Source organism: Electrophorus electricus, chromosome 5, assembly GCF_041902795.1.
Source record: "Electrophorus electricus isolate QZ-2024a chromosome 5, ASM4190279v1, whole genome shotgun sequence".
Classification (NCBI taxonomy): domain Eukaryota; kingdom Metazoa; phylum Chordata; class Actinopteri; order Gymnotiformes; family Gymnotidae; genus Electrophorus; species Electrophorus electricus.
In genome coordinates, this window is record NC_137501.1 from 4,462,370 (window position 1) to 4,488,849 (window position 26,480).

The 26,480-nt window shown below is 42.3% G+C and overlaps 1 protein-coding gene across 4 annotated transcripts; it reads left to right on the forward strand.

Annotated features, from left to right (window-relative positions):
* The first annotated feature begins 5,981 nt into the window (after positions 1 to 5,981).
* On the forward strand, positions 5,982 to 25,992 carry grin1b (glutamate receptor, ionotropic, N-methyl D-aspartate 1b). 4 transcript variants are annotated; one of them, XM_035530111.2, is made up of 21 exons: positions 5,982 to 6,750; positions 8,044 to 8,178; positions 8,571 to 8,747; positions 10,783 to 10,845; positions 11,631 to 11,728; positions 12,536 to 12,657; positions 13,395 to 13,569; positions 14,187 to 14,331; positions 14,439 to 14,525; positions 14,628 to 14,763; positions 14,849 to 14,976; positions 15,189 to 15,353; positions 15,817 to 15,935; positions 16,171 to 16,283; positions 16,440 to 16,588; positions 17,244 to 17,401; positions 18,140 to 18,301; positions 18,432 to 18,541; positions 18,716 to 18,861; positions 21,949 to 22,059; positions 24,598 to 25,992. In XM_035530111.2, the coding sequence occupies exons 1-21, from the start codon at positions 6,502 to 6,504 to the stop codon at positions 24,661 to 24,663; spliced, it is 2,814 nt and encodes a 937-aa protein (XP_035386004.1). In that variant the 5' UTR covers positions 5,982 to 6,501; the 3' UTR covers positions 24,664 to 25,992. The 4 variants fall into 4 exon arrangements, with proteins under 4 accessions (XP_035386004.1, XP_035386005.1, XP_035386007.1 ...); XM_035530112.2 differs by lacking the exon at positions 10,783 to 10,845 and having other exon boundaries at positions 5,984 to 6,750; XM_035530114.2 differs by lacking the exon at positions 21,949 to 22,059 and having other exon boundaries at positions 5,987 to 6,750.
* The last annotated feature ends 488 nt before the right edge of the window (positions 25,993 to 26,480 follow it).

The following is a 26,480-nucleotide window of genomic DNA, read 5'->3' on the forward strand; positions in this document are numbered from 1 at the left end:
CGAAGCTGTATGAACATTAACGTGTTTCATTTCATTTTGATGTTCAACCAAAATATATTTTTAATGTTATAACAAGCAGTAATTTGACGTGTTTCATGTGTCAGATTCTGAATGACTTGCATTTTTTCATGGAAATGATCAGTGGAATCTTTAGAAGGAGCACGTTCACGGCTGTTTGTTCTTTTAATGAGCGAAAGTCATGAAAATAACCAGAAATTGTGGATATTTTTTTATACCTACAACGGTAAATTATTTTACCAGTACTGTTTTCCGGAGGTTTCTCTGCATAGCTGGCGATATATATATATATATATATATATATATATATATATATATATATATATACATACACACACACAGCTGATGGAGGACCTCTCTCTCTCTCTCTCTCTCTCTCTCTCTCTCTCTCTCTCTCTATATATATATATATATATATATATATATATATATATATATATATGAGTGCATGATGAGATTCTCATAATTCTAATAATGTTCTAATTTCTTGTTGAAAAACACAATTTTGGAAAACATTTGTGTACATAGCTCAAACAATCCTTTCAGACTGTTATTAGCTGTGAGGAGCATGCTGCTGATCATTGTTCTCCAAACGTTTAGTGATTTTCCCAACGATAACTTTATTCCCTTTGAAATGCATTAGACTCAGCAGCCAGTTTGTGATGCACCCATTGAATGTTTGATGTGTTTCATAATTAGGCTTCTGGGGTGTGTGTATGGGGGGGGGGGTCACTATCAGTGGCTTTCAGAGTCAGTGATGTGTGTAGACAATGATTCATAGCAGTTAGGCAATCTTTTGATCATGATACTCTATGAGGCTCTTACCCTACATTAAACTAATTACAAATGCAGCAATTGTTTTTGCAGAAAATATCTCTCTTTTGTGTTTTCTGTTTGTTTCTTTTTGGTTTTGCTCTTGCAAAACAGATCAGTTTCTTTTTTAAGTCTACAATCACAGAGAATGGGAAGTCTACAATCACAGAGAACGAGTCAAAGTCTGACTCAAAATCTCAACGTGTGAAATCACTGCTTACCAAGTAATATGTAGAAATAAAAACTCTTCAGTGAAAGGTTGGTATTAGTTTCACTTAAGTATCTTCCTGTCCACTTAGCACCTGTGCAGCTGTTCAAAACCTTCTTTCTTTGATTATATTAGTAAGTAACAGGCTTTTGTGTTCCCACTTTTGCATGGAAAGCACTTGATGCTCATGCATACCATGATTCACTTTCACGACTAATTGTTCTAAGGAGCTGTGAACTATCAGAGAGGATGTTACTATCCCTTTAAGTTATATAAGCAAGTGATCAGTTTGGGAAAACTACCTTCCCTGCAAGCAACCATCATAACCTTTCTGCGTTCGCACCGTGTCCTGTAAAATCTGACCATGCTTGAGAATATTACCATTTACCCTGTGAGGAAATGTACAGTTAGAGGAGTTATTTTATCTTTAACAGAATAAACCAGCCAAGACCAGCACTTGGATTTCCATTAAAGTCATAAATGAGAGTGTTATGAATGTAATAATAAAAAAGTGTTATGTTCCAACACCATTTTCAAAGAGTGATGAGTTCAATGAGTAATTTTAGATTACTCTGCAGCAAGATTGTATCTGGAGCAAGATTTTCACTTCCCTAATGTGGGCAGTGTATATACATGGAGGGACAGGGAAAGCGCCACTACTTGGATGCTTTTAAAGTAAATCCCTTTGCTGAAATTTCTGGGCAGTTTGATAAACCTAAGCCCCATGCTGGTTTGAAAAGTAAGTACTTAATGATGTGTGATTGGATGGCATCCCCATATGTGAATTCCTGCAAACCCTTTGCAACTTTTCACTTTGCCGACATTGCATTTCCTACTTTGCATGCACATGTAGTTTGAGGTTACAAAGTACCATAAGAGGTGGCTGCAAATGACCCTGATTCAGAGCAGTATTGAAGTCTGTCTGTTTCTCAGCATCCAAGTACCCCGAGGCCTGTTCCATTGTGCTGTCTTTGAGTGTGGTGTGGCCCTGATCCCACAGCACTAGACAAGGAGGTCAGACAAAGCCCCAGATCCCCCAGTTTTATCTGGTTTGATTCAATCAAGTTGAAATCCTCTGCTATGTTTCTGTTTGCAGATTGCTCAGAAAGCTAGCATTGCCAAACAACAGCAGATGGTTGCCTGCTTGAAGATCCGTGACACTGTAGCTGTCAGAAGAAAAAAGCTGACTCTGTCCAAGATGTAGGAAAATCTGTTTGAAACAAGGTTTACACTTTTTGTAGGATTTTGTCACACAGTAGTGGTCACATCTTACGTGGATAGTACCATATACCATATCACCTGCAAATATGAGTGTGTGGCATTTAGCCATATATCCATATACCATCTTACCAATCCAGTGATCAGTCTGCTGACCCTGTATACCATGTAGCATACTTGTTGGTGCACTCACCTGTAGTGGATTGAGAATGTCTCCTAGATAGTCCTAATACGCTCCCAGCTAATAAAGACTACCTTGCTGGGATTGGTGTTCTTTTGTTTGCATACAGTTGACAAAGCAATTTATGCTGGCTGTGATTATAGGCCTAAAGTGCAATCCAGTTAACATTTAATAACATAATTATTTACAGTGGAATAACCATTACTCTTCCATCTGTCAAATACATGCGTCGTCTGTACACTGAACTATGAGGAGACCTACATTTTCATGCTTGCCATTAGGAAATGATATGGCCCAGTAATTCTGGCTCCTCTGCTAAGCTTGATGTTATTTGCAGAATGGCATGAGCGTGGCGGGATGACTTAAGCATGCCCACTGATAGGACTGACTGCAGGCTGGATAGAGGCAGTTCTCACAGAGTATGCAGGGACACAGAAATCTCTCTGGCTGCATGACCACCTACTGGACCTGCTTGGCCAGACTGGCTGAACAACACCAGTAGGTATCACAGTTGTTCACTCTTACCATGTTCCTTATTATATGCTCTAGTCACATGAAACCCGATGAGAAAGCGAAACACCTGACAAATGGTCTTCTGTGATCCACGAAAGCCTTATCTGATCATCTGATATCCAAAGGAATGATCAGATTGTCACAAATTAAAAAGATCAGCAGGATCTTTTGTCAGATTGTTTTTTTTGGCATCACTTAGTCTCCCCTCTTTACAATTAATTATATTTAATTAATAGATTAAATGATTATGCATCTGTTAATACATAAATGGTAATTAATGTTTTTCGTTGGTACAAGAGCAATATATACTGTTAAGAGAAACATTGAGATGAAAGGATATGCATTTATAAACACAGAACATTTGAAATATAATTGAATGTTCCTCTATGTATGCAAAAATACAATCTAGATCCTTTTAAGATGCTTATGAAGTCATTCTTGATTTTCGTCAATGTTTATGTTTATTTGTTTACCATGTTAAAATTTAGATAATAATCCTTTATGTCACCACCGCACGTCCGGCCTCTACTGCACTTACACTGCACGTCCATGAGGTGGCTACATTCTCTACATCCCTCTTTTATTTCACCCAGCTGCATCACATTTTAACTGTACTCGTATTACTGTCTTTGCAAACAAAACAACAGGGTCCATCTGCTTCAGAAGCCAGATCACACCACCCTAACAGTCTAATTTGTCCAAGTAGTTTTGAGCATGATGTAACAGATCACCGCTGTTAGTTCAGAACTGCAGTGACTAGGCTTTTTTTGTGTTACCTGTACACCACTCCATTTTGATTTTCGTCTTAAACAGCAAGAGTAGTGTGCGCTGTTGAATGCTGCATATTCGAAGATTTCAAAGCCCAATTTTTGAGCAGCCTGTTTATAGCAGTGGCAAAGTGAATGCGTCTGATGTGCTCAAAAGAATATTCAGCAGCCTGCCCTAATGATAAATGAATGGAGCAAGTTGGTCCTTTTGACTTGTTGTGCTGGACAATCAGGAGAAACAGCCTTCTCATTAGGTGCCCTTAAGAGTAAGAGCTTCTGCATGGAGCAGACCTTCTTAAATTATCCACGAAAAGAATATATTCTACAAAAGGAGTCAATCTAGACTCCAGAGGAGAGAAGCAGAAACACCCCTGCCTAATTTGAGTTGCATTTGTGCTTAGCATATAATTTGCATCAGCCTCTAATGGCCCCTACGCTTATCTGGAGCCTGAATATCTCAACCCAAAAAAAAGAATACTTAGCTATCTCCCCTCATTTATATGGTAATCTCTCTAATCAGAATTATTCATTTTAAGGTCAGTCATCTTATAATATGCTAATGAGAAGCAGTGTTCCTTGTTGTTTTCGCACATGTAACATATTACCAGCACTCGGTAGTGTATGAACAGGCTTACATGTTGCTGAGGTCATGTGTGTGGCACTTGGAATATATAGAAGGGAATGTAAGCATGACGTGAGTTGACACTTTAAGAGCTGAGACCTGGTTGGAAAATGGCTGTGGTCGTATCGTATCATTTATTGAGAAGCTCTGAGCACCTCAGGGCGGAATGGTGAAGCTGCCTGCTCCCCCAACCCACCTTATCTTCCCTGCTCCTGTGTGCTTTTCCATTAAATCCAGTGAATAATCTTAGTGCTCCCAAATGTTTTTCCGTAATGTAGGAAGACCAGTCTCAGTAGACAAATGGGCTTGGCAGACCAAAAGAGGAATGGTTTATCCTTGACGGACTGATATTTCATGTTCAGTCCTACTCTGCTGTTTGTGCGTCTGTTGAACTGAAGCAATGTCTTCATCCCCATCTGTGAATGACTAATGCAGTCCACGAGCAAGCATGTATTTGAGGACATATGATTAATCTGTGCTAAATATGTGCATTTTATCTTGCCTGCTCATTCTAAATCCAATTAATGTGTAAATCCCGTTAATGTGTGTCGGATATGATTGCTAAATCAGGAAATAATCGATTTTTTTTCTCCGTAACAATTTTATAGATTATTCCCACATAGTTTAGGATAGAGGGCTGAAAGACGTTCTCCTGATCCTGTAAAGGTCGCTCCATGCGCATGTGGGCCGAAGATACGGTGCGCGTGTGAGACTGCGTAAAAGAAGGATTATCAAACAATTCCACGCATGTCTGTCTTTAGTTGTGAAATTTTTTTCTTACTGTAGCCGTGGGTGATGTACTCCCAGTAACCAATGATGATGCAATCAACATGCAACGCCAAAAGGAAGCGTTAACCCTGACAAAATAACACATAAATAAATGTTTATTTAATGTTTTTTAATGTTCGTATCGTAAACTTTAATCAAATGGCTTTCGGAACGGACGCTTTGCTTTTCCCCTTCATAACAATCAAAAGCAGTTTTCATAATTGTAAATTATGCTGTCTAAAAAAAAAAAAACGACTTGCACCTCAAGCCAGAGATGCTTGTTTCCTTGGTAACGGGGGTCTCGTTGAATTTCCCGTCGCTCTCGCTGCTGTAGCGTTCTACGCCTATCGCGAGTGATGGATGAGGCAAACCTCTCATTGATTATTCCTAAAAGAAAGCATCCTGCTTTGCTTTTCTTGGGTATAAAACTGCTCTCTAGCCATTATAGTACCTGTACACATTAAATGTGGACAAATAATAGCTGGTGTTTCCTCTAGTAACATCATATGAAAGACTTTGTGAAAACATAGACCAGTGATGAATGATCCTCTAGTCCGTGAAAACAAGCGTTTTTGTACAAGTTTTTGTAAAAATTTAGAAATATGTAGACATGCACTATATATGACACAACTCAAACTGAAATGTTTTCCTGACGAAATACCCACTGATGTCAAATTTTGACCCGGATTTATTATGAAATGGAAGTAAAATTACTTACACTTTCATGAAGGAAAGAAACATTTTGTGTAACTATAGCTAAGCAAAACATCATCTAATATGCCTGGTCACATGTAACCTGCCTACCTCATAGGAGGAAAACATACCGCATCTGTTAGCATTCTGTCAGTGCAGTAAAATTTCACCGCGTTAATGCAAATATTTCCAAGTTTATTCGAGCGTAACCGTTCATCCGTATCAGTCGTAATCTGGGAGTGAGCGCGCATTATTGCGCGGGCACAGTTTTAGTACCAAGGACAGCGGCTCACACTGAGCATCAGGTCACTGGACCCGCGGAAAAAGAGAACCTTGAATGGAACCACGTCAAGAGTGGGAGACCAGAAAATCTTAATCGAATCAAACCCGTCGCGCTCGACTTTGCTTTTATTACATTTGTTTTTGCTTGGTTATTTGTAAAGGCAGAATGAATGTTTGAGGCAAATATCAACAGGAAAGCGCATCATTAATGTCAAGGCGTGTTGGACGTTACGTTCTTAACGAGCGGGTTTCATTACCAGCGCGGAAAATGACACATTCCTCAGCAGAGTAGATTAATGTGATCACATTCCAGTGCTGCCAGGACGTGGTCGGCTGGGATCGGTTTACCGGGCTGTGTAATCAACGGACATCGCAACGCATACTCGTCCTGAATGACTCCACTTTGATCGAAGGCAAAATGCGTCTGGTATTGTTTGCGTTCCTCGTCTCTTGTTCCTGTGCAAGAGGTGGCTGCGAACCGAAGATTGTAAATATTGGGGCTGTCCTGAGTCAAAAGCGGTACGAACAGGTGTTCAAGGACGCGGTCACCCAGGCAAACAATATATATGGCAAAGATAAGTTCAAGATGAACGCAATCTCAGTCACCCATAAACCAAACGCGATCCAGATGGCACTCTCTGTGTGTGAGGACCTTATCTCAAACCAGGTAAAAGCTCAGCAGACTAAAAGCAACATTCTCTACTGGATGATACAGTCACTTTTGCAAAAAATTTAACAGATCATTATATTTGAGGCAGAGATGAGTAATATTTTTTAAAGAGTAGCAAAAGAAAGCTAGAAGCTTTCGTTTCTCCGAAAGAAAAAGTCACAGGTTTACCTCTAAATCGGATTATTTCTATTTTATATATACCTAAAAGGGCGTTGTTATTGTAGGGCTGTATTCTATATTATTCTAAATGATGATAACCTAAGACATTGGTATTCCTCACTTGTCTCGCAAAATTAAGGGAATGTACTTGGTTAATATTTATTTATTTTTTAGAATTAAATATTTACAAGTGAAATATTTCAGAACTGGATTATTTTGCAAAAGGTTTCGGTATTTATTATTATTAAATGTAAGTAAATTATTAAATAATTCTTTAATTAACTGAATTGAACTGAAATCGAATCCAATCAATAAAAAACGCAGCCTTGCCTATAATCACTTTGCAAACCTCTTAGAATTGTTCCCTAGAATACGTAGTATAAACATTTTATTCAGTCTCCCAAGAAGATGGAATTTTTATAATCTTCAGAGTTTAGACAGAATGTCGAATCTTGATGTTATTCACGACTAAAATGAGAGTAACCTACTCAACAGTAGCTATAAGATCCTTTTTGACCCTATTAATGCTCGACCGTTCCCTGCCTTAAATTGCCATGTTGAGGAGGCATAGAGCATCATGCACGCGCTACTACATGGCTGTTTTTTGTTTTCGGTTGTATAGCTTCACGGTTCTGATTGAATGTGTCCTACCTCGTAGTTTTGTAGGAGAGGTTTGCGACGATTGTGACACACCACTACTGTGGGCACATGAGGAATCTGAACGATGTTAATCAAATATTAACGCCCCTATCCGTGACTCCTGTACACAAAGTCCATTCCTTGAACCCACCTAGTCGCATTTAATGTAAAATGAGGCCAACATGGCGTCGACCCGTCGGATAACAGCTGCTTTGTTCTGCTGAACGAGGCTCTGGCAGAGCCTTAACCAGCGACGGAGATTCATATTATACGTTCTAACGTATCAGCGTGGATTATCATATAAACTGTTACGCATGCGCTGGCGCGTAGGCGTGAAAACACACACACACACACACACACACAAACTGTAAAACAATAATATTGACATTACCGTTGCTACTCATTGATGCTAACTGCAAATGAAAAGTTATTCTGTATATTTTTACCAGACACATTTCCAATCTGTATCTCCATCTGATCCTCTATTCTCAGGTCTATGCAATCTTGGTGAGTCATCCTCCGCAGTCCAATGACCACCTGACCCCCACACCAGTGTCCTACACGGCTGGATTCTACCGCATCCCTGTGGTGGGTCTCACCACCCGCATGTCCATCTACTCGGACAAGGTGAGCACGTGAGGATGGGCTCCCAGTACATGGCAGTTACCATGACACCGCATCCCAGCATGCACACTGCTGGGCATGTGCAGGAATGTGTTGTCAGCGATACCATTGATCCTTGGTCATCTGTCAGCACTGTGGTCTTTTTAAATGGCTTTGCATGAAAAGTTCTTTCCAGTGGAGGTGGAGTTTCTGTGATTGAACCGTTATAAAGCAAATGCAGTTAATAGCACTTCGGTTTCCCTTGTGGCACGCTGACAGGAGGTGGTTGGGCATGCTGGTAAATTAATTACAGTTAAAGTAATTAAAATGTTCTTGAGTGTTACTGCCTGCAGGCCTTGTCAAACCTAGCAATGCAACCAGCACGCCCCCACCGTCTCTGCTTTGTTTATGTCCAGAGTATCCACCTGTCGTTCCTGCGCACGGTGCCTCCGTATTCTCACCAAGCCCAAGTCTGGTTCGACATGATGCGCGAGTTCCGCTGGAACCACATCATCCTGATTGTCAGCGACGACCACGAGGGCCGCGCGGCACAGAAGAGGCTGGAGACCCTGTTGGAGGAGAGGGAGACGAAGGTGAGACACGTGGGCCTGTTGACTCGCACGCTCCGGGGTGGATACACGCGAGTGCGCGCGCGCGCACGTACGTGTCTGCGTGTTCCTGTAACCAGTGCCTTAGAGGTCCTCTATGTACGTTAACTGTTTCCTTTTCTGTTGTGTAAGCACATTTCTTTCCATTGGCTAACATTTTTTATGCAAGAGGCATCAACAGCGTCTTAAGTGGTTTACCTGCAAAACTTTGTACTTTCTCTACTCATCTCACATTGCTTTTTGCCATAGTCAAATTCTCCTACGTGTCTCTCAATCCGCAACAGGAGCAAAATGAGGGACTTAACCTGGGGCTGTGCAAAAAATCAATGGCACGAGTCATGGGTATTTAATTACTGTGCCCAGAGGCTAGAGATCTGTGGGTGTCATGCATGGAAGATGAGCCTAATCTCTCTCTGAAAAAGTATGCATGATATTGGTTGTCTTTCGACCTCTGACTGGGAGCAAATGTTATTGTGCATTTGCTTTGGTGTTCATAATGATTTGGGGTATTGAGTTTAGATATCCATCCTTCTCAGTTTTGTGCTACGTTTTCTGAAACAAGCTGTGCATGTGAGACAGAAGCCTAGCATTTCTATCCTGTCTCAGCACATTTAAATGAACCTCAGTGCCACTGTAATGTCATGTGCAGTCAAGCCAGCCTCAAGGCCTGCTCATTTTAAATGCTGCAGTTTTCTTCTCTTCTGAAAACTCATCTGGGAAGACTCAGAAAACGCTGCAGGCTGCCTGTTTTACTCTCTGATCACAGGCTTTGAATGCACTGTGTGGTACAGATTTTGATGCAAATAATATAAAATTGTAATTAGCTTTGAATATATATGCTTGCTTTGAACATCTATCTGTGCTTTTCTGCTTGGATCTCTGACTCTTGAGCTGTAAATATGAGAAAACTTTTGCTTTTTTTTTTTCTTGTTCAGTTTTTTAAAACCTAATGAAGAGACATTTAAGTGTTGTAACAGGTCCTGAAATTGAACAAAGTTTGTAAGCACTTATGGTTATCTGGAGATTTGCTGCCGCAGTCATTCCCTTTCAAAAGCCTCCATCATCCCATTCAAATTAGAAATGAAAGCCTTAACGACAGCGTGTATAAGTGTGCAAGACTATAGAGCGTCAAAGGAAAACGGTTAAAGGCGAAACGATAATAAATGGTTTTTGAGTTTCAGTCTTCCATCGGTAGCGTGAGATAAACGACGTCGTTGCACACATCTACTCCCCTGTATTTGCTCTGCTAGGGATAATGTGCAGATTAAATGCAGTAGACAGACAGCAAACCTGTAGCTCTGTGTGCACAGATTTCCACTTTCCGTATTTCACATTTTGTTTATAAGCCTGAAATAAGCTGTCTCATCAAGGAGAGTTACAGAAGAGGGACGCATGAGTAGAGCCATGACGTGCAGTGGATTAGAAGTATGTGACTGATCTTGAGGAAGTGGATGGAATTTTTCCTACTGGTTTGGATGTCTTATGTCTGCTTCTCCATATCTGAGAGTGGTGATGAGCTACACATCATGGGCTGCAGTGGGTGTAGATTCATGGTGGTTTTTTTTGCAGACTTTTAAAGAGATGTTTGCGACTGCTGTTACTTGCACCATTGTTATTCATTTTCCCTTCAACCTCGACTCACTATTAAACAGAAGTCCTTTTAAATATGCATCATAACTAAAAAGACTATGACACATGGCTATATATTATTTAGAGTATTACATCAGGGAAACCGAAGAGGTTTCAGAAGTCTGTTATGCATTTAATTAGGTGTAGGTCAAATAAGATTAAAAAAACTTTCAGTGCAGTGAGTTTTTTTTTAAATAATATAATAAGGATTGGCTGGAGTTGTCTGCTCGCTGTGGTATTGCTTGATATTTTTGCAAGCCCCAGGGTTAGAGTTTCCCAGTTTGAAGCAGAAAAGTGGAGATTTGTTGGAATGCTTTACTGCACACCATTTATACCTGTTTATAATATTCTTCTGTGTCTGCATATTTTCCCTGTGCACATTATTCATCAGAGTAAAAACAGGAACTATGAAAACCTCGACCAACTGTCCTATGACAACAAGCGAGGACCCAAGGTATATTTGCATGGTCAATGCACGCCGCCCAACAGTTCTCTGAACGTAGCAACTAGAAACCAGTCGAATAAAGAAAAAAAGAAAAAAAAAAATCAACAAACAGATTCCAGAGAATCCTGCTAGCACGTCTATTTATGTTTGGGTTCTTTTTATGATTTCAATCGAGAATGGATTATTATTTTTATCTTTTCATTTTACAACGTATAATTTCAACAAAAGAATCGCCCCCCCCTTATCCCCCTCTTTTTTTATTTTCGTGTAAAGGAATGCATGTACTGAAGCCAGCAAGATTTGCAAGTCTGTTCTTTTGACACAGTGCGTGGAGATCTGGTCATGTGGGACAGGCACAATCCAGATGTTACTCCCACCTTTCTGCAACATTACTGCCTTTTTGCATTTTCCTTTGGAAAAGAAGCCACCACCACCACCACCACCACCCTGCTCCTTTTTCCTCCACCCGATTTTTGCTTTCCGGTTGCATCAATCTTCTCTTCTCTCTTCCTCTAACATGCACGCTCTTCCTTGGAGTCTTGTTTCCCTTCAGTTTGCATGCAAATAAATAAAAAAATTAAAAAATGCAGAACTTTTTTCTCCTCCGAGCTTCCTTTTTTTTTTTTTTTTATTTTAAGCAGATTATCACGGAAACCTTTTTTGCTCCATTTTTCCCAATCCCTTCCAAAAAAAAAAAAAAAAGTGAGACAAACACATCAAGTGTGAGCGCTGCAGAGCATGGCTCAGGCTGGCAGCAAGTTCATCATGCCACTGATCTTGTGTCCTAACTCCAGGCAGAGAAAGTGCTCCTGTTCAGTCAAGACACCAATCTGACCGCTTTGCTCCAGGAGGCCAAGGAGCTGGAGGCCAGAGTCATCATACTGTCTGCCAGGTGAGCTCGGTCACGCCCGTCACCTAATGTACTGGCAACATCAGTATAGAGAACGCCCCACCGTACAGGGCTCAGGACAAGTTCAGAATGATTAACTGGGCAATCCAAACAGTGTTTTGTCAGATTTTTTTTGTTGAAATATGTATATATAGGAATTGCTAAATATAGCCATTTACATCTATCTGAAGTTTATAATTTACTTAACAATTTCTGTTCCTGGAGCGCTTTAATTGCTCTCGCATTATTCTGAAATGCTGGCAGACTGTGGTAAAGGCCTTCTTAACCTGTGGAAATAATCTGAATTTGCATAAATATGCCTGTTCATTGTTGCCTTAAGTCCTGCCTGCAGTGTGAATTGGTTCAGGGCACTTGGAGATTTGAAAGTGTGTAACACAAGACCATGCAGACACTGTGTCAGCTGCTACATTGCAGAGCATGAGTGTAGCCCTTCCATCTCAGTGATAATGCAGCAAGTCGCATCGTCACAGACTTATAGCAATAGAAATCACATAGCGTAGCTGAATAGCTGAGACTCATAGCTGAGACTCAAACCTGCGTCCCAAAAGTAGGGTCTATCTGCACATGACTAATCAGTGCCTTTATTGCCTTGGATTAGCTCTTGGAAAGAAGTTATTGTGATTCCACATGACTTCCATTTAATATAAAGGGATCATTGGGAGAGTCTCTCAGTCGTTTGAGTCTTCCCGGGTTTGCCTTCTGATCCTTCACCTTCTTTAGCCCAACCATCATCTTGACGTTATAGTAGTCAGCATGTCCTCAGTACTAACATCCTCTATCCAATCACAGTGAAGACGAGGCTGCAGCCATTTACAAAGCAGCACGCCAGCTCAATATGACAGGCTCTGGCTACGTGTGGCTGGTCGGAGAAAGGGAGATGTCTGGTAAAGCACTGAGTGAAGCTCCAGATGGTATGTACTTTTCCACCACTGCATCCCTATCTCTCTCTCTCTCTCTCTCTCTCTCTCTCTCTCCCTCTCTCTCACTCTCTCTCTCTCTCTCTCTCCCTCTCGCTCTCTCTCTCTGTCACAGATTGTGCAACAGATTGGGCGTGTTGGCCTTAGTGCTTTTATATAATTACAGTTTGATATCCACATCGGCAAACCAGTGTCTGTGCTGTACTTTTGTGTTTGAACATTTAAACATCTACGTGTTTAAAGGTTTTAAACACATTGATCTTCTGCTCATTGTATTGTGCTCTATGTCTAACGCTTAATTTGTTTCATCTTTAAGTGTGTGTCCTTTCTTTCAGTAGACTACAAATGATGCAATAGAGAGTTGTGGTAATCCATGTTGGTTTGAATGCACGTACATTGTTACGGTTTGGCTGTCATGAGTTTATTTGTAAGTGGTGCTTTGCTACCGCCACATTGAAGTGTGAATACAATGGTAAGATACAACCGCATTTTCTTTCTGCCCCCCTCCCAGCTTCTGTACGCACAAGTAATCTTCCCATCGCTGTCTTCTCAGTGTCCACTCTGTCCAACCTCCCCCCCCCCCACACCTGTATGTCACATAGCCCTCCCTGTCAGCCTCGAGCATTCTTGATAATCCTGTGCACGTCTTTCTCTGCTATGTTGTCTTGGACTGAGATTTTTTGCGTTTGTGAACCTTTGCCCGACGTCATGCGCTGTTGTCAACCGGGCAGGCTTGCTTGGCCTCCAGCTAATCAATGGCAAGAACGAGTCAGCCCACATCTACGATGCCGTGGCTGTGGTGGCCCAGTCCATCCAGGAGCTCTTTGAGAAGGAGAACATCACGGAGCCGCCCCGGGGCTGTGTGGGCAACACGAACATCTGGAAGACCGGGCCGCTCTTCAAACGGTGAGGCCCGGAGAAGCGGATGTGCGGCTGCTGCTTCGCTCTCACTGTGCCATCTGCTCTGGTGCATCACCGTGCTTTAGCGCCGGCGCTGGCGCGCGCTCCGGCTTTCGCACTGAAAATATTGAAATAAACAAGCCACGCTCGAGGCATACGTGAAAATTAAGGTTTCAGGGTAGATTAGTATAAACATGCCATGGGATATGTAAGGCGTCTGAATGAATTGGTCACGACTTATAGGGGGCGCAAGGATAACACTTTACAAACACAGACCAGACCTGTTAAATCGCACTGAGAATGTGATATTTTGAGTCCAGCATGAACCTCACGTCAGACCCAAGCCTGGCATGTTTGTGTTTGTATTAGTGTCATATCCTTGCAGACCTCCTTCTTTCCTGCCTGTGCAATATCGGCACACTCTAACCCCATCCACCCCTGGGAACGGTCCTTATCTTTGATGCCTCCACCAGCACTCTCCATCCAAAATGTGAAAAAAACCCAAAAAACACTGTCATTCTCGTCAGTGTCTGTATCGCTTATCGCCACTGAAGAGAGAGAGAGAGAGAGAGAGGGCAAAGGGTTTTGTGCTGTCTCTCACTCGACTCTCGACCCCCTCCTAGAGTGCTGATGTCATCCAAGTATCCAGATGGCCTAACAGGCCGTGTGGAGTTTAATGATGATGGGGACAGGAGGTTTGCGCACTACAGCATCCTCAACTACCAGAAGACCCGTCTGGTGCAAGTTGGCATGTACAATGGCTCGCAAGTATGTGCTCACCTCTGCCTTTTTAGAAACAGCACCGTACGGCAATGTGACACTTACAGCCATTCGAAAAAGACACCTCTCTGACAAATCTTTTATCAACCTTATAGGTTGTGATGAACACTCAGAGGAAGATCATTTGGCCTGGAGGAGAGACTGAGAAACCAAGAGGCTATCAGATGTCAACAAGACTGAAGGTGTCTATTGATCTGTTTTACAGTAGCTCATTAACGGTTTTGCCAAAACGTCTCGCGTTTGTTTTGGCATGGAGAAACTTAAGCCTTTTGCGTCCATGGTAGATTGTCACAATTCACCAAGAGCCCTTTGTTTACGTGAAACCAACCCTCCGAGATGGAACCTGCAAGGAGGAGCACACTGTTAATGGAGTTCTGATCAAAAAAGTGATCTGCACTGGCCCAAATGAGACTATTCCAGGTAAAAAGATGTTGCACTGATAGATATGTTTATGCCTGGATTTGATCTGGATGAATAAAATTGGCTGGCTTGCGCTTTTGTATAGGTCGGCCCATAGTGCCTCAGTGCTGTTATGGATTCTGCATTGACCTCTTGATCAAGCTTGCAATGACAATGAACTTCACCTATGAAGTGCATCTTGTGGCTGACGGAAAGTTCGGCACCCAGGAACGCGTGAGTAATATGAGCTCATTGATTTGCCTTCAGCCCCCTCGAATTCCCTGTTCCATTTTTCCCAAGGTCACTGCTGAGTTATGACGTCTGCTTCTGAGGGTGTGTACAGCTAACAGAGCCATTGCTCACAGGTGTAATTATGATTCACTGGCATCGCTGGGAGCCCTTCAAGTGTGACAAATTACAGAATGTGATTTACGCTCTGTTATCAGGTTAATAACAGCAACAAGAAAGAGTGGAATGGCATGATGGGTGAACTCCTGGGTGGCTTGGCAGACATGATTGTGGCTCCACTCACGATCAACAATGAGCGAGCCCAGTACATTGAGTTCTCCAAACCCTTTAAGTACCAAGGGCTTACCATCCTTGTCAAAAAGGTAGGGTGAAATGGCATGTAAGATACTCAGCACCACAAACACAATATTTAATGCCAAGGGAAATGAAAGTCATGCCCCACATTCTCAGCAAAGCATTTGATAAAGATGCTGTAATAAGAAATGTAATAAGGCCCAGAGCTGGGGTCAAATTCATTTAAACCTTGTCACGAAAAAGCAGTTAAAGTTTGATTAATTACGCAAAAACTCCCCAGAGAACTGGACGGGAGATGTTCTGCCTAGAAATATTTTACAGCTCTTCTCATTAATTAATTTCCCGTAGCTGAGCATATCTGCGCACAGAAAACTGTTTTGAAGCCACTGTTAGGTCTTTGGGCTAGAATCTATTAATACACCTACTGTGAGTCCAACTGCAGAAAGTGCTAGATGCTCCATATGGTGGCACATTTGCTAGCGTGGGTGTTGCTCGTTCGCGCTGTGAATAATGCCATGTGGTCAAATGCAGGAAATCCCGCGCAGCACATTGGATTCGTTCATGCAGCCCTTTCAAAGCACTCTGTGGCTACTGGTGGGTCTGTCGGTCCACGTTGTGGCGGTGATGCTCTACCTATTAGACCGTTTCAGGTAAAAGAAGCTCTGCTTTTTTCTCACCACCCACCACGGCAAATGCATGCCACATTCACGCCACCCCTGCCAGCTCCTGCGGGGAGCACTGAACACATCAAAGGAGTTCATGTCAAATGACATGACGAAATGACGACAACATCTGTAGAGCAATGCCCACTGAGGTTTGCAAGAAAATGGCTTTTCTTTTCGTTTTCTTCAAGCCTCTTGGATTAACGTGCGCTTCGATCCACAGCCCTTTCGGAAGGTTTAAAGTGAACAGTGAAGAGGAAGAAGAGGATGCCCTCACCTTATCCTCGGCTATGTGGTTCTCTTGGGGCGTACTGCTGAACTCCGGCATCGGAGAAGGTACCCGCCAGCCAAGAGTATTACTTACTCAAACACGTCTGGCATAGAAATACACCCATAACACGGGATTGATTTTGTAGCGGACATAAATCATCCCTCTTTTTTTCCCTCTATCCTCTCCTTCCTCACTACGTCTCTCTCATCCTTTATTTACAGGGGCCCCTCGAAGCTTCTCGGCGAGGATTTTAGGTATGGTGTGGGCTGGTTTTGCTATGATCATAGTCGCATCTTACACTGCCAATTTGGCAGCCTTCCTAGTGCTGGATCGGCCTGAGGAGCGCATTACCGGCATCAACGACCCCAGGGTGAGCTCACCAAGAACAGGGTGACCTCACTGCATCAGTAAAGTGCACAGAAAACAAACACATCATTTGTGCTGCCCACACATCTCATGTTTTACATGGTTCAGCATCAGGGGCATGTAATTAGGTCGGTCAAGGACCCAACAAACCTCTTAATCTCAGTATATTTTTAGATCCCTTTGTAAAAGCACAGGGAACCTCTGCTCTACCTACCCTACTGATGTGATCAGTGAATGTACATATCAAAGAGATAATGCAGGGGTTAGTTCAGCTATACTTTGCAGCATAATCAGGTATGTGGCATGCTGGGGTTATTTTACACAGCAGGCTCAAGGCATGCTGGGAACCATCGAATGACACAAATGCTCCCAGCGGTAGCTGTTCAACATGCTGGATGCTGGGGCATGCCTGCTTTCATTTTAGGACATGCTTACCTTGGCTTGCCCTATTAACTTCCACCATCCAAACCACCCCCCCCCCCCCCCCCCCCCGGGCCCCAGCTTCCTGTCACTGGTAAATGTTGCCATGCAGAAAAAAAGTCTGACTTCATGCCTCTAAAACCAGCAGGCTAATTCACTGAGAAGCACTTAAGGTGGACAATCGCTTTGGTGATTGTACGTGACTTGGATTATCTCCCCCTGTGCCGGTGCCAATGCAGCTGCGAAACCCATCAGACAAGTTCATCTATGCCACGGTGAAGCAGAGCTCGGTGGACATCTACTTCCGGCGCCAAGTCGAGCTCAGCACCATGTACCGCCACATGGAGAAGCACAATTATGAGAGCGCCGCTGAAGCCATCCAGGCAGTGCGAGATGGGTGAGTCACCTCTCTGTTCAGCCCAGTGGTTTGCGCCGAGGGGTTAGCAGCGCCTGTGGGAATTGTGCTAGTCCGTTCTTTGTTTTCTTAGATAATGCAAATGGGGAGACTAACAAAAAGGACATAGGGAGTAACATAACCATGTTGGATTTGGGCCAGAAGATCAATGGAACAAAAAAACAGGTTCATAAACATAGCAGTGACCGGACTGGGACAAAACAGAAATTAGCAGCAACTCCGTTGTTCCATTCCAAGTGTGGTCCGAGAGATAAAAAGGAACATCAAAGAAATGTATACAATACCTCAGTCCATGTTACCCAAGTGATGCGAGACACACTCTTTAGGTGAGCAAATAAGAAGTTGAATGTGGATAACCCAGTGCTTTGGGTTATTCACAGAACCCATATTGACGAGAATACAAAGCAGGTTAGGGAGTTGCACTTGAAAGGGTGACATTCATAAATCATTGTGATACTTCACAGCTTGGACTAACACTAGAGGGCCAGTGTTGTTTAGGGCCTGTTGGAGGAAAAAAGAAACTGAAATCAAAGTTTTCATCGACTAAGTGAACAAGACTTGAATTAATTAGGTTTAGAGGGTTCACAGTAGTTTACACAACTGTGTCCTCAATCCAAAAAGACTTCTCAAAGTCTCACTCTTTCACATAACCAATCGTGACTCGGTTGGCGAGGAGCTGGAGAGGCACAGTAATGTGCTCCTGTCTCCGCCCTGCCCTAGCAAACTCCACGCTTTCATCTGGGATTCAGCCGTGCTGGAATTTGAAGCCTCGCAGAAGTGTGATCTGGTCACCACGGGGGAACTGTTCTTCCGCTCGGGATTTGGCATCGGTATGCGAAAGGACAGCCCATGGAAGCAAAACGTTTCCTTGGCCATTCTCAGGTAAGCCCACCCGAGAGTAGTCTTATGCTGTCTCTGGTCTTTGGCTGCTTCATTCCTCAGCCTGATTTATCTCACTAAGTGGTACCAGTCAGAATGGCTGAACTGATAAATGTGTCATCTAAACCATCAGTTCCCATGAGAATGGTTTCATGGAGGACCTGGATAAAACCTGGGTGAGATACCAGGAGTGTGACTCCAGGAGCAATGCGCCAGCCACACTCACCTTTGAGAACATGGCAGGTATGGTTCAAGCAGAACCTATGATATACAAATGATTCTTTCTCTTCACTGAATCACCACTATCACAAGTTCTATTTATCTAAATCTCTGGAAATCCTTATATAGCTTATGGGTTGTTCTTGGATTTTATTGCCTCTTTTAAAACATTGAGACTGTGCAATGGCTGCTTTGCAGGTGTGTTTATGTTGGTTGCTGGTGGAATCGTTGCCGGGATCTTCCTCATCTTTATTGAGATTGCATACAAGCGGCACAAGGATGCTCGTAGGAAGCAGATGCAGCTGGCTTTTGCAGCAGTTAATGTTTGGAGGAAGAACCTACAGGTATGACTGCCCCTCTGTGGGCCTTTTACTGAATGCACACTGCTGCTACCTGCTAGCTTCCTCACAATACATGGGGACTAATTATTTTCTTCCAGTGCTATGTAACATATCAGTTTAAGGGCTACGTTGAAAAGATAATGTTGAGATAAACATGGACACATCACTCAAACAGTGCAGCTAGTTATAGTGAGATGCATGTTCAGTTCCTGACCTTTGCAGAAGCCAAAGGTCAAAAGGTTACTTTTAAACTAAAAGGGTTGTGCATCACGGAGACCAACTTAATGACAAAATGATTTATGTATGTTTATGTATACTTTATTTATAATAATACTTGCGAGAGATAATTGATAAAAGACAACTGTAGTGAATGAATACTCTATTAGCCTACAGTAGACTTTGACTGTAGACTAGGATGAAAAAATGTTGTGCAAATCTGTATAATGTTCCTTGGTACAGTGACACTGTGATTATGATCTTATGAGCAGTTCACTGCAGATCCATGCTAAGGATCAATTCCTTCCACGTCTTCCACTGTCCAATCAGCTCGCACCTTGAGGAAACAGCTTCTCCATACTCCTCTACAAAGTTTCCACTGGGAGGAGCAATGCACACACACACACACACACACACACACACACACGCACAGACGCATAAGGCAGACGCATGCTGGGCGTTACTCTAACAGAAAGGCCACGTGAGGTGAGGGTCCCAGTGGGGTTTCCGTGGAGATCAGACGCTTGTTCTGCCTGTGCTCAGATCTTCTGCCCTTGGTGGCAAAGCCCTAGGCTGGGCCTGTACATGCTGGGTCACTGGCCTGCAATCAGCAGGAAGCTGGCGAAAAGGAGGACGGCCCCCCCCCGCACCCACTGAAATGCCCAGCTGAAGTTCTAATGGCTCCACCACCACAGTTTCTGTAGACATCAGACACACTGCTGAGGATGACTGCAGCCCAAATCAGTAATATTAAAACTGCACACTATGGAACTATAGATTTTTACGTGAGCCAGTTAATATGGATTTCATTCTTTAATGGTTGACCTTTAGACAAATATTGCACCACAAAGCAACACAACCCCTCCCTCCCTGACTCAGAGAACTGCACAGTGATAATGCCCACAGCTTTCTCTTGAGGTCTTTCAGAAATACAAGCTGAACAGTGTTTGTATTGGATTACCTGCCTAACATCAGTGTTTTGGCCTGAAGGCTGTTTACATCCACTAGTGTCCAAAGACATAATGGCATGGCTATTCTGCCCACACATCCCACCCACAAAAAGTCCAGGGGCTAACACTGATGAGGGTGTATAATTAGAATGAATCTGGATTTTGTTGTTTTCTTTCCCAATCTATTTTTATATGAGCCAAAGGAAAAAGAACAAAATATCACAGGATATGACATGTGGATAGATAGGTATATGAAATGAATTGACACACAGACGGTGGATTTGAAGCACCAGCGAATAAATTTCCCATCGAAAGGCAGAATCATTCATGCCACGTGGCAGTGTAATGCTCATGCCATGGTGTGCAGCGCAGCAGGCCATCGAAGCTTCCCGCCTCACACGGTACCTGTCCTAATGCATGACCGCTCGCATCTGCCCTGAACACATTTGCACTTCAGAACGATGCAGACCAGGTGCAGATCGAGCACCAGCTTGCTCGGAGCCGGCTGGGCGCTGCCGGCCGGCTCCGAGACGCCGGCTCATCAGAAGGGTTTCAGACGCAATGGATGAAAGTGGCGAGCACTCCACACAGTCACGCTTTCTCTGCATCTGAGTTCCTCCATGGGGATAAAAGGCAAACAGGAAGGTCACTCATTGGTTGAAATGTTAACGTGTGTACTGTGATGGAGAAACCCTACTATGCTGCCTTGGAGAAAGAACAAACATGTCCCAGCCTGTGTAGTCAGAAATATGCTTGCACCGTTGTATTTTTGTAAGAACTTCAGAATGCACTTTATTCTACAGGTTTGTTTCAGCTTATGATAAGGGATTTCTTTTTATTGGCAACTTAACTGAAGGTCAGTCAGTTGGTTCAAATAAATGGTTCAAATAAATGTGTAAGTAATATGTGACTCTTGAGCTACTGCTTAGCAAATAAATTTTTAGTACTGTAAAATAAAGTGCAATAAAAATATTTATGACCCCCCCCCTCCCCAATCTGGTTTTGGTTCACACCTTTGTCAAAGTGAGTGTCAACTAGGTGGGATCAGGTTCTAATTGGGCAAACCAGGAGGCCCAAGTCCAGTTCTAAGACTATAAAGGACGGAGCCGGCTAAGGTCAACTGTCATGTCATTCATCTTGCATTTTCCTTTTCGGGTTCATGTACTGCATGCGTTCTGGTTGAAGTCACCTCCCCTTCTCCCTGGTATTATCCTGCCCCTCTTATGAGCCCTAACAATCCTCCTTTGCTGCCATAGCCATTATACTCATGCCGTGGGTATAATGGTAAGAGACTGTGTTGAGTTTCAATTTCGATTACTTCGTCATCGGTTATTCATCCCCCTCACCCCATGAAACAGTCGAACCACTCCTACCTTTATATACACCAAAAGAGATGATTCTGTCTGTCTTGATTGCTCTCATTTTGCCCATTTCCTTTGCTAATGCTTTTTGCTTTCCATTACAAAGAAGTAAGAACTGGGAATGGCTTTAATTTTCATCCCGCCATTCTCAGTAGCCCTCTTCCCCTCTGGAGTCTCAGGATTGTATGAGTATATGAGAAGACTTTTGTAAGTATCTCTCAACATAGTGCGTGCCAGCATCCTTCTTCTGTATGAAAGCACTGTATTGTGCCTCAAAGCCAGGACGACGATGCAGAGTGAATAGGAAACGCTATGTTGATTTTAGCTTAAGCCTTTTGATGATAACAGCTGAAGACAACCAAAAAAATCTTTTAGCAAGAGACAGTTTATTATATATATATATATACACACACACACACACACTGGATACAAGTAGTATTAGGAGAAGAGCATTACAGTCGCAGTAGAAGTATTGGTGGGTGGTGACGGTTGGAGACTTAAACCAATACACTCCTCCAGAAAACGTAAATAATTGTTCTACATATACTGTATATTTATTTTAGGATAGGAAAAGTGGTAGAGCAGATCCAGAGCCCAAAAAGAAAGCCTCTTTTAGGTCCGTCAGTACCACCTTGGCCTCCACCATCAAGAGACGTAGGTCCTCCAAAGACACGGTAAGGAGATGAAGAAATGACACCCTGCCCTGTACTTCTCTCTGCTCTCTCTCCTATCCACCCTTCACTCTCACTCCTTTTTCCACCTCCTGTTTCTCTCACTCTCTCTCCCTCCTCTCCCCTGTCGCCTCATCTCTCCTCGCAAAACAACCCGAACAAACCAAAAACGACGTCTCATCTCAGACTCTCTTCACCCTCACACATGGCGTTGTGGTCATGGCCACATGTCTGTCAGCCATCAGTGCACCATCCAGACATCTGTTGGGAAAGCCCAATCAGGGATTTAGTCGTTAGCTGTAGGGAGCCATGCTGTTGAAGGATGCAGGTTAAGACTGAGTTCTGGGCCTGTGGGTATGACCTTGAACTTCAATTTTACATTAGCACCATACACAAAGGCAGGCCAAGGTAGATTCAGGGGTCAAGGTAAAAGCCTAGGCTGGAACTTCTCCCGAGCCTATCCTGGATGGGACTTTATTTTGACGCTCCGACATGTTTTTATTCATTTACTTCTTTGGTTCTTTCTTATATGTGTGCGTTGTCCTCCTCTTCACTGCTCAGTCTTGTAAAAAAAAAGGGTTTCCATGTTTTTCCACCTCCCTTTAGTTGTCCCATTTTATGTGGTTGGTGTCACACACAAAGTCACATTTCCTTTACGTCTCACACAGTGCACGGTTAATTGGCTAAACAAAAGCTAGTACATGACATTGAAATAAACATGAATATTCCCTCAACAGGTCTACTTCCCTGTTTATTTTTAACCACCAAATGTCTTCTTTGCAGCATTACCAAGTCTTGTACGCTGTGAGTTTCATTTCCAGGAGACATTCCACGGATGGGTTCTTGGGTCCAGGCTGATAAAGTATTGTGCTGAATGATATAACTCTCTACAGGATGCATTCCTACCTGCACCTGTCCAGTCTTTCATGTTTCCACAGGTCCAGCAAGTGCCAGCAACCACATTAAAGAGCATCGGTCCCTGGGGAGGCAGTGCACACAATCCCAACAACAGCTATTTTTAATACAGGCCACCGTATTATCGCATTGATCTGTCCCTTTCAGTTAGCATACTCTTCAGTTTTTATGTTTGGTTTTCTGGTTCTGACTGTCAATGTCCTGGAGTGATATTGTTTATGTTCAGCATGTAAAGACTCCATTTATGTGTGAAATGATACCAAAAAATGTCTTCACTTTTGCCATTTAGACATCTGACATAAACAATATCGCCAAAGGGATAACATTTCTGTTCTTTTTGCTATCTCCAAAGCATCCCAGGTCATTTGCATCTGAAAACAAAATTAAGTCAAATAAGATGGAAAATTTGCTCTCGCTTAGATATGAGGAATAGGTGAAATGTAATGGATAATATATCAGGAAAAGGATAATACTATATTTATTTCATTTGTTCATACAGGATTTAAGAAACATGTTTTTAGCCTATTCTATCCTGTCACATCCTAACAAGCTTATTGTGTTGGTAGCACTAGACATATAGCATGCAGACCTTCAAAGATGACACAGATGTGGCATTTAGAAAGGACTTCAGCAGGCCTCTAGCCAAACAAATGAAGCAAAAACATCCCTCTGAACTGATGTGTACCCATCTCAGTCCTTATCATCATTTTCTTTTATATGAGTGTTTTTTATAAATGGATTTGAATGGAGTTTTAAATGTCGGTGTCTACACCACATGCCACACTGCCTCTCTCTTCCTCTACCAGCATGACTCCTGTGGTTGTTGTAGACTTAGACTCCTTGTGCCGTTTGCCTGTCTGCAGACAGGGAGCGCTGTCGGCTGTGATTCGGAATGCTGATACTCGTAAATGCTGTTGCTGTCAGTGAGGCCATCCCCAACCAACATGCTGTGCCCAAATTTACAATGCTGACCATTATTTTGTGAAAAGATGAAAAGATTACAATTCATGGTTGCACCTCCCCAGGATTCAATGTGGCATGACACAACTCTGCATTGCCTGTACATAAATAAAATAATCATGTTGTTAAGATATAATATTGCATTTAGTGGGTTATTAGATTATATTAAAGTAATAATCCAAACTGATATTACATTCATATTAAATTGCCCTTCAGTGATGTGATGCGCTCAATAAATTGCTTGAAGGAACAGAATTTCAGGGCTCGATGCTGCATGATGTGTAGTCATTGCATGGCATTAGGACAGTTACTATGGTGATAGGCCTAATATGTCTTGGTCAGGTAAATAATTACCTTTGGGCAGAGAGCCTCTGGATCTCACAGTTATGTCGTTAGAGCTTTTTAAAGAGACATTTCCAGCTCAAGATATAAGAGGAGTGCAGCATGATCAATCGGTGCACTCGAGACCCAGAGAGAGCTTGTCCCTGTCCTGACTGAGGCTGTTCCAGTCAGGGACCAAACACAGCTTGGATGGGGGATTTGCCTCATTAATGACAGCTAATCACAGGTCAATGGTTATTAGTTGTTTTTTCTTTGTTACTTGTGCTGATGGGAAAAAAAAAAAAAATTACTCCTCTGTTTTGTTTGTGTCCCGTTCATCTATAGCCATATCCAACGGACATTACCGGCCAACTCAACCTGTCAGACCCCTCTGTGAGCACAGTGGTGTGAAGGCCAACATGCCGCGAGACAGAGGGGCGTAGTCAGAGAGAATAAGAGAGCCAGAGAGAGAGGGAGGCACTTGATGGACTAGAAAAGGAGGACATGGCTGGGAGAAGCAGACTGACATTTGTGCCAGACCTGCTGATCCTTAACTCCTGCTGCCACATGACCATGTGATCTAGACGACATTCTCACCGAACAAAAACCCCCGGTGAACACACACACACACACACACACAGAGGCGCCTAAATATACCAAACTCACACTCTTTCCAAACTTTCCACTCTGCTATGCTGCACACTCCTCCAGTTATTCACCCCCAAATAAAAACACCCAGATGTTCTGTCTCATGTTGCTGTGCTTTCTGAACCCACTCACACATGTGGGAGCACATATATACGCAGTCATAACTAACACAAGTTTAATCTGTGCCATCACACTATGTTATTATGAAACGTTAGCCTTATCTCAGTGTGAAAGCATACTTTCCTCCTGTGTCCTACATAGCTATTCTTTTTATGTGTTCCCACCTCCACGTATCCACACATTCTCAATATATGCGTAACCATCTGAGCTCCGGCTTTTGCTGATACTACAGTGTATTTCATTTACGTGGCGACTTTGTTATTCCAAACACAGAATATATCTTTGACTGCTATTTGTATTATTAGAGTAGGCAATAGCTAAATCGTATGTGTGAGGTGGACCAGGCAGCCATGTAAATAGCGCTGACGGTTCAATGCTGTTTGGTACGGCTGGGTTCTTTTTGCACTTTGCTGACATACAGCTCTCTCTCTCTCCACTGACTTTCCCAAACACACATTCCTAAAATTGTCCGGATCACTTTAGTCAATGATACTGTGCACTCTTGATAGATTTTCCTTCCTGTTTTTTATGTTAAGTTTTTCATTTTTTCGACATTAGTCTTTCTTAATACAAATTTGATCTCTGTGTTTGATGAGGTCTTTTCAGAAAACACATACAAAATGTAGCAGAACTCTTTTTTTAATTGAACAACTTGGCATTGTGACTAAAACTAATGAAAGGAAAGTGGCATAGGTAATGATACAGCTGTTGTTACAGGTTGTTTTGAGCAGTGTCCTTATTTGGTTTTCTTTCATTCTCTGATTGAAATAACCTGTAATGATTTCTTTACCATTTTACGAAAGTTGGTAGCATGGCTCTTTCTGCTACCAAAAGGGAACCTTTCATTCAATTTAATCACTGTTGTATTACATTTGTATCTTTTATATATATATATATATATATATATATATATATATATATATATATATATATATATATATACATACACACACACACACACACACACACACAAACACCTGCATATTTTCATATTTTCTTTATTCTTGTCATAACTGCTGAAGGTCACCTGTAAAGAGACCATAACATTGTCAAAATAGTCTTTTTCTGTGGCTTGTAATGGTAGTGATGATGATTAGAACATTTTATAGCACTTTTGTCTTAAACAATCATTCCAGGGGCTTTGCTAATTGATGAACATGAACTATGTTACATATGTTATGGAACAATTTTGTAAGATGGAAATATTAAATGGAGCAGTTATTTTTTTGTGTAATAGAGATAGTACCAAGTAGATCTTTGTACATTGTCAATAGTGTTGGCTCTTGGGTTGCCAGGTTTTTACTGTGAACATCAAATCAGCTTCAAAGCAGAAAATAATCAGTATAATGCTTAAGGATTAAGAATAGTATTTAACTGTGGCTCAGTGAAAATATATTATGACCTAAATTGACAAAGATGGTTTCTTGATATAAAAATTATATTTTATCACAAAATGATCA

Excerpts from the sequence above, each read along its gene's own strand:
- grin1b (XM_035530111.2), top strand. The coding sequence starts at position 6,502 with ATGCGTCTGGTATTGTTTGCGTTCCTCGTCTCTTGTTCCTGTGCAAGA. Across the intron at positions 14,526-14,627 it reads AGATGTCAACAAGACTGAAG|ATTGTCACAATTCACCAAGA; the intron begins GTGTCTATTGAT and ends CGTCCATGGTAG. Across the intron at positions 14,764-14,848 it reads CCCAAATGAGACTATTCCAG|GTCGGCCCATAGTGCCTCAG; the intron begins GTAAAAAGATGT and ends GCTTTTGTATAG.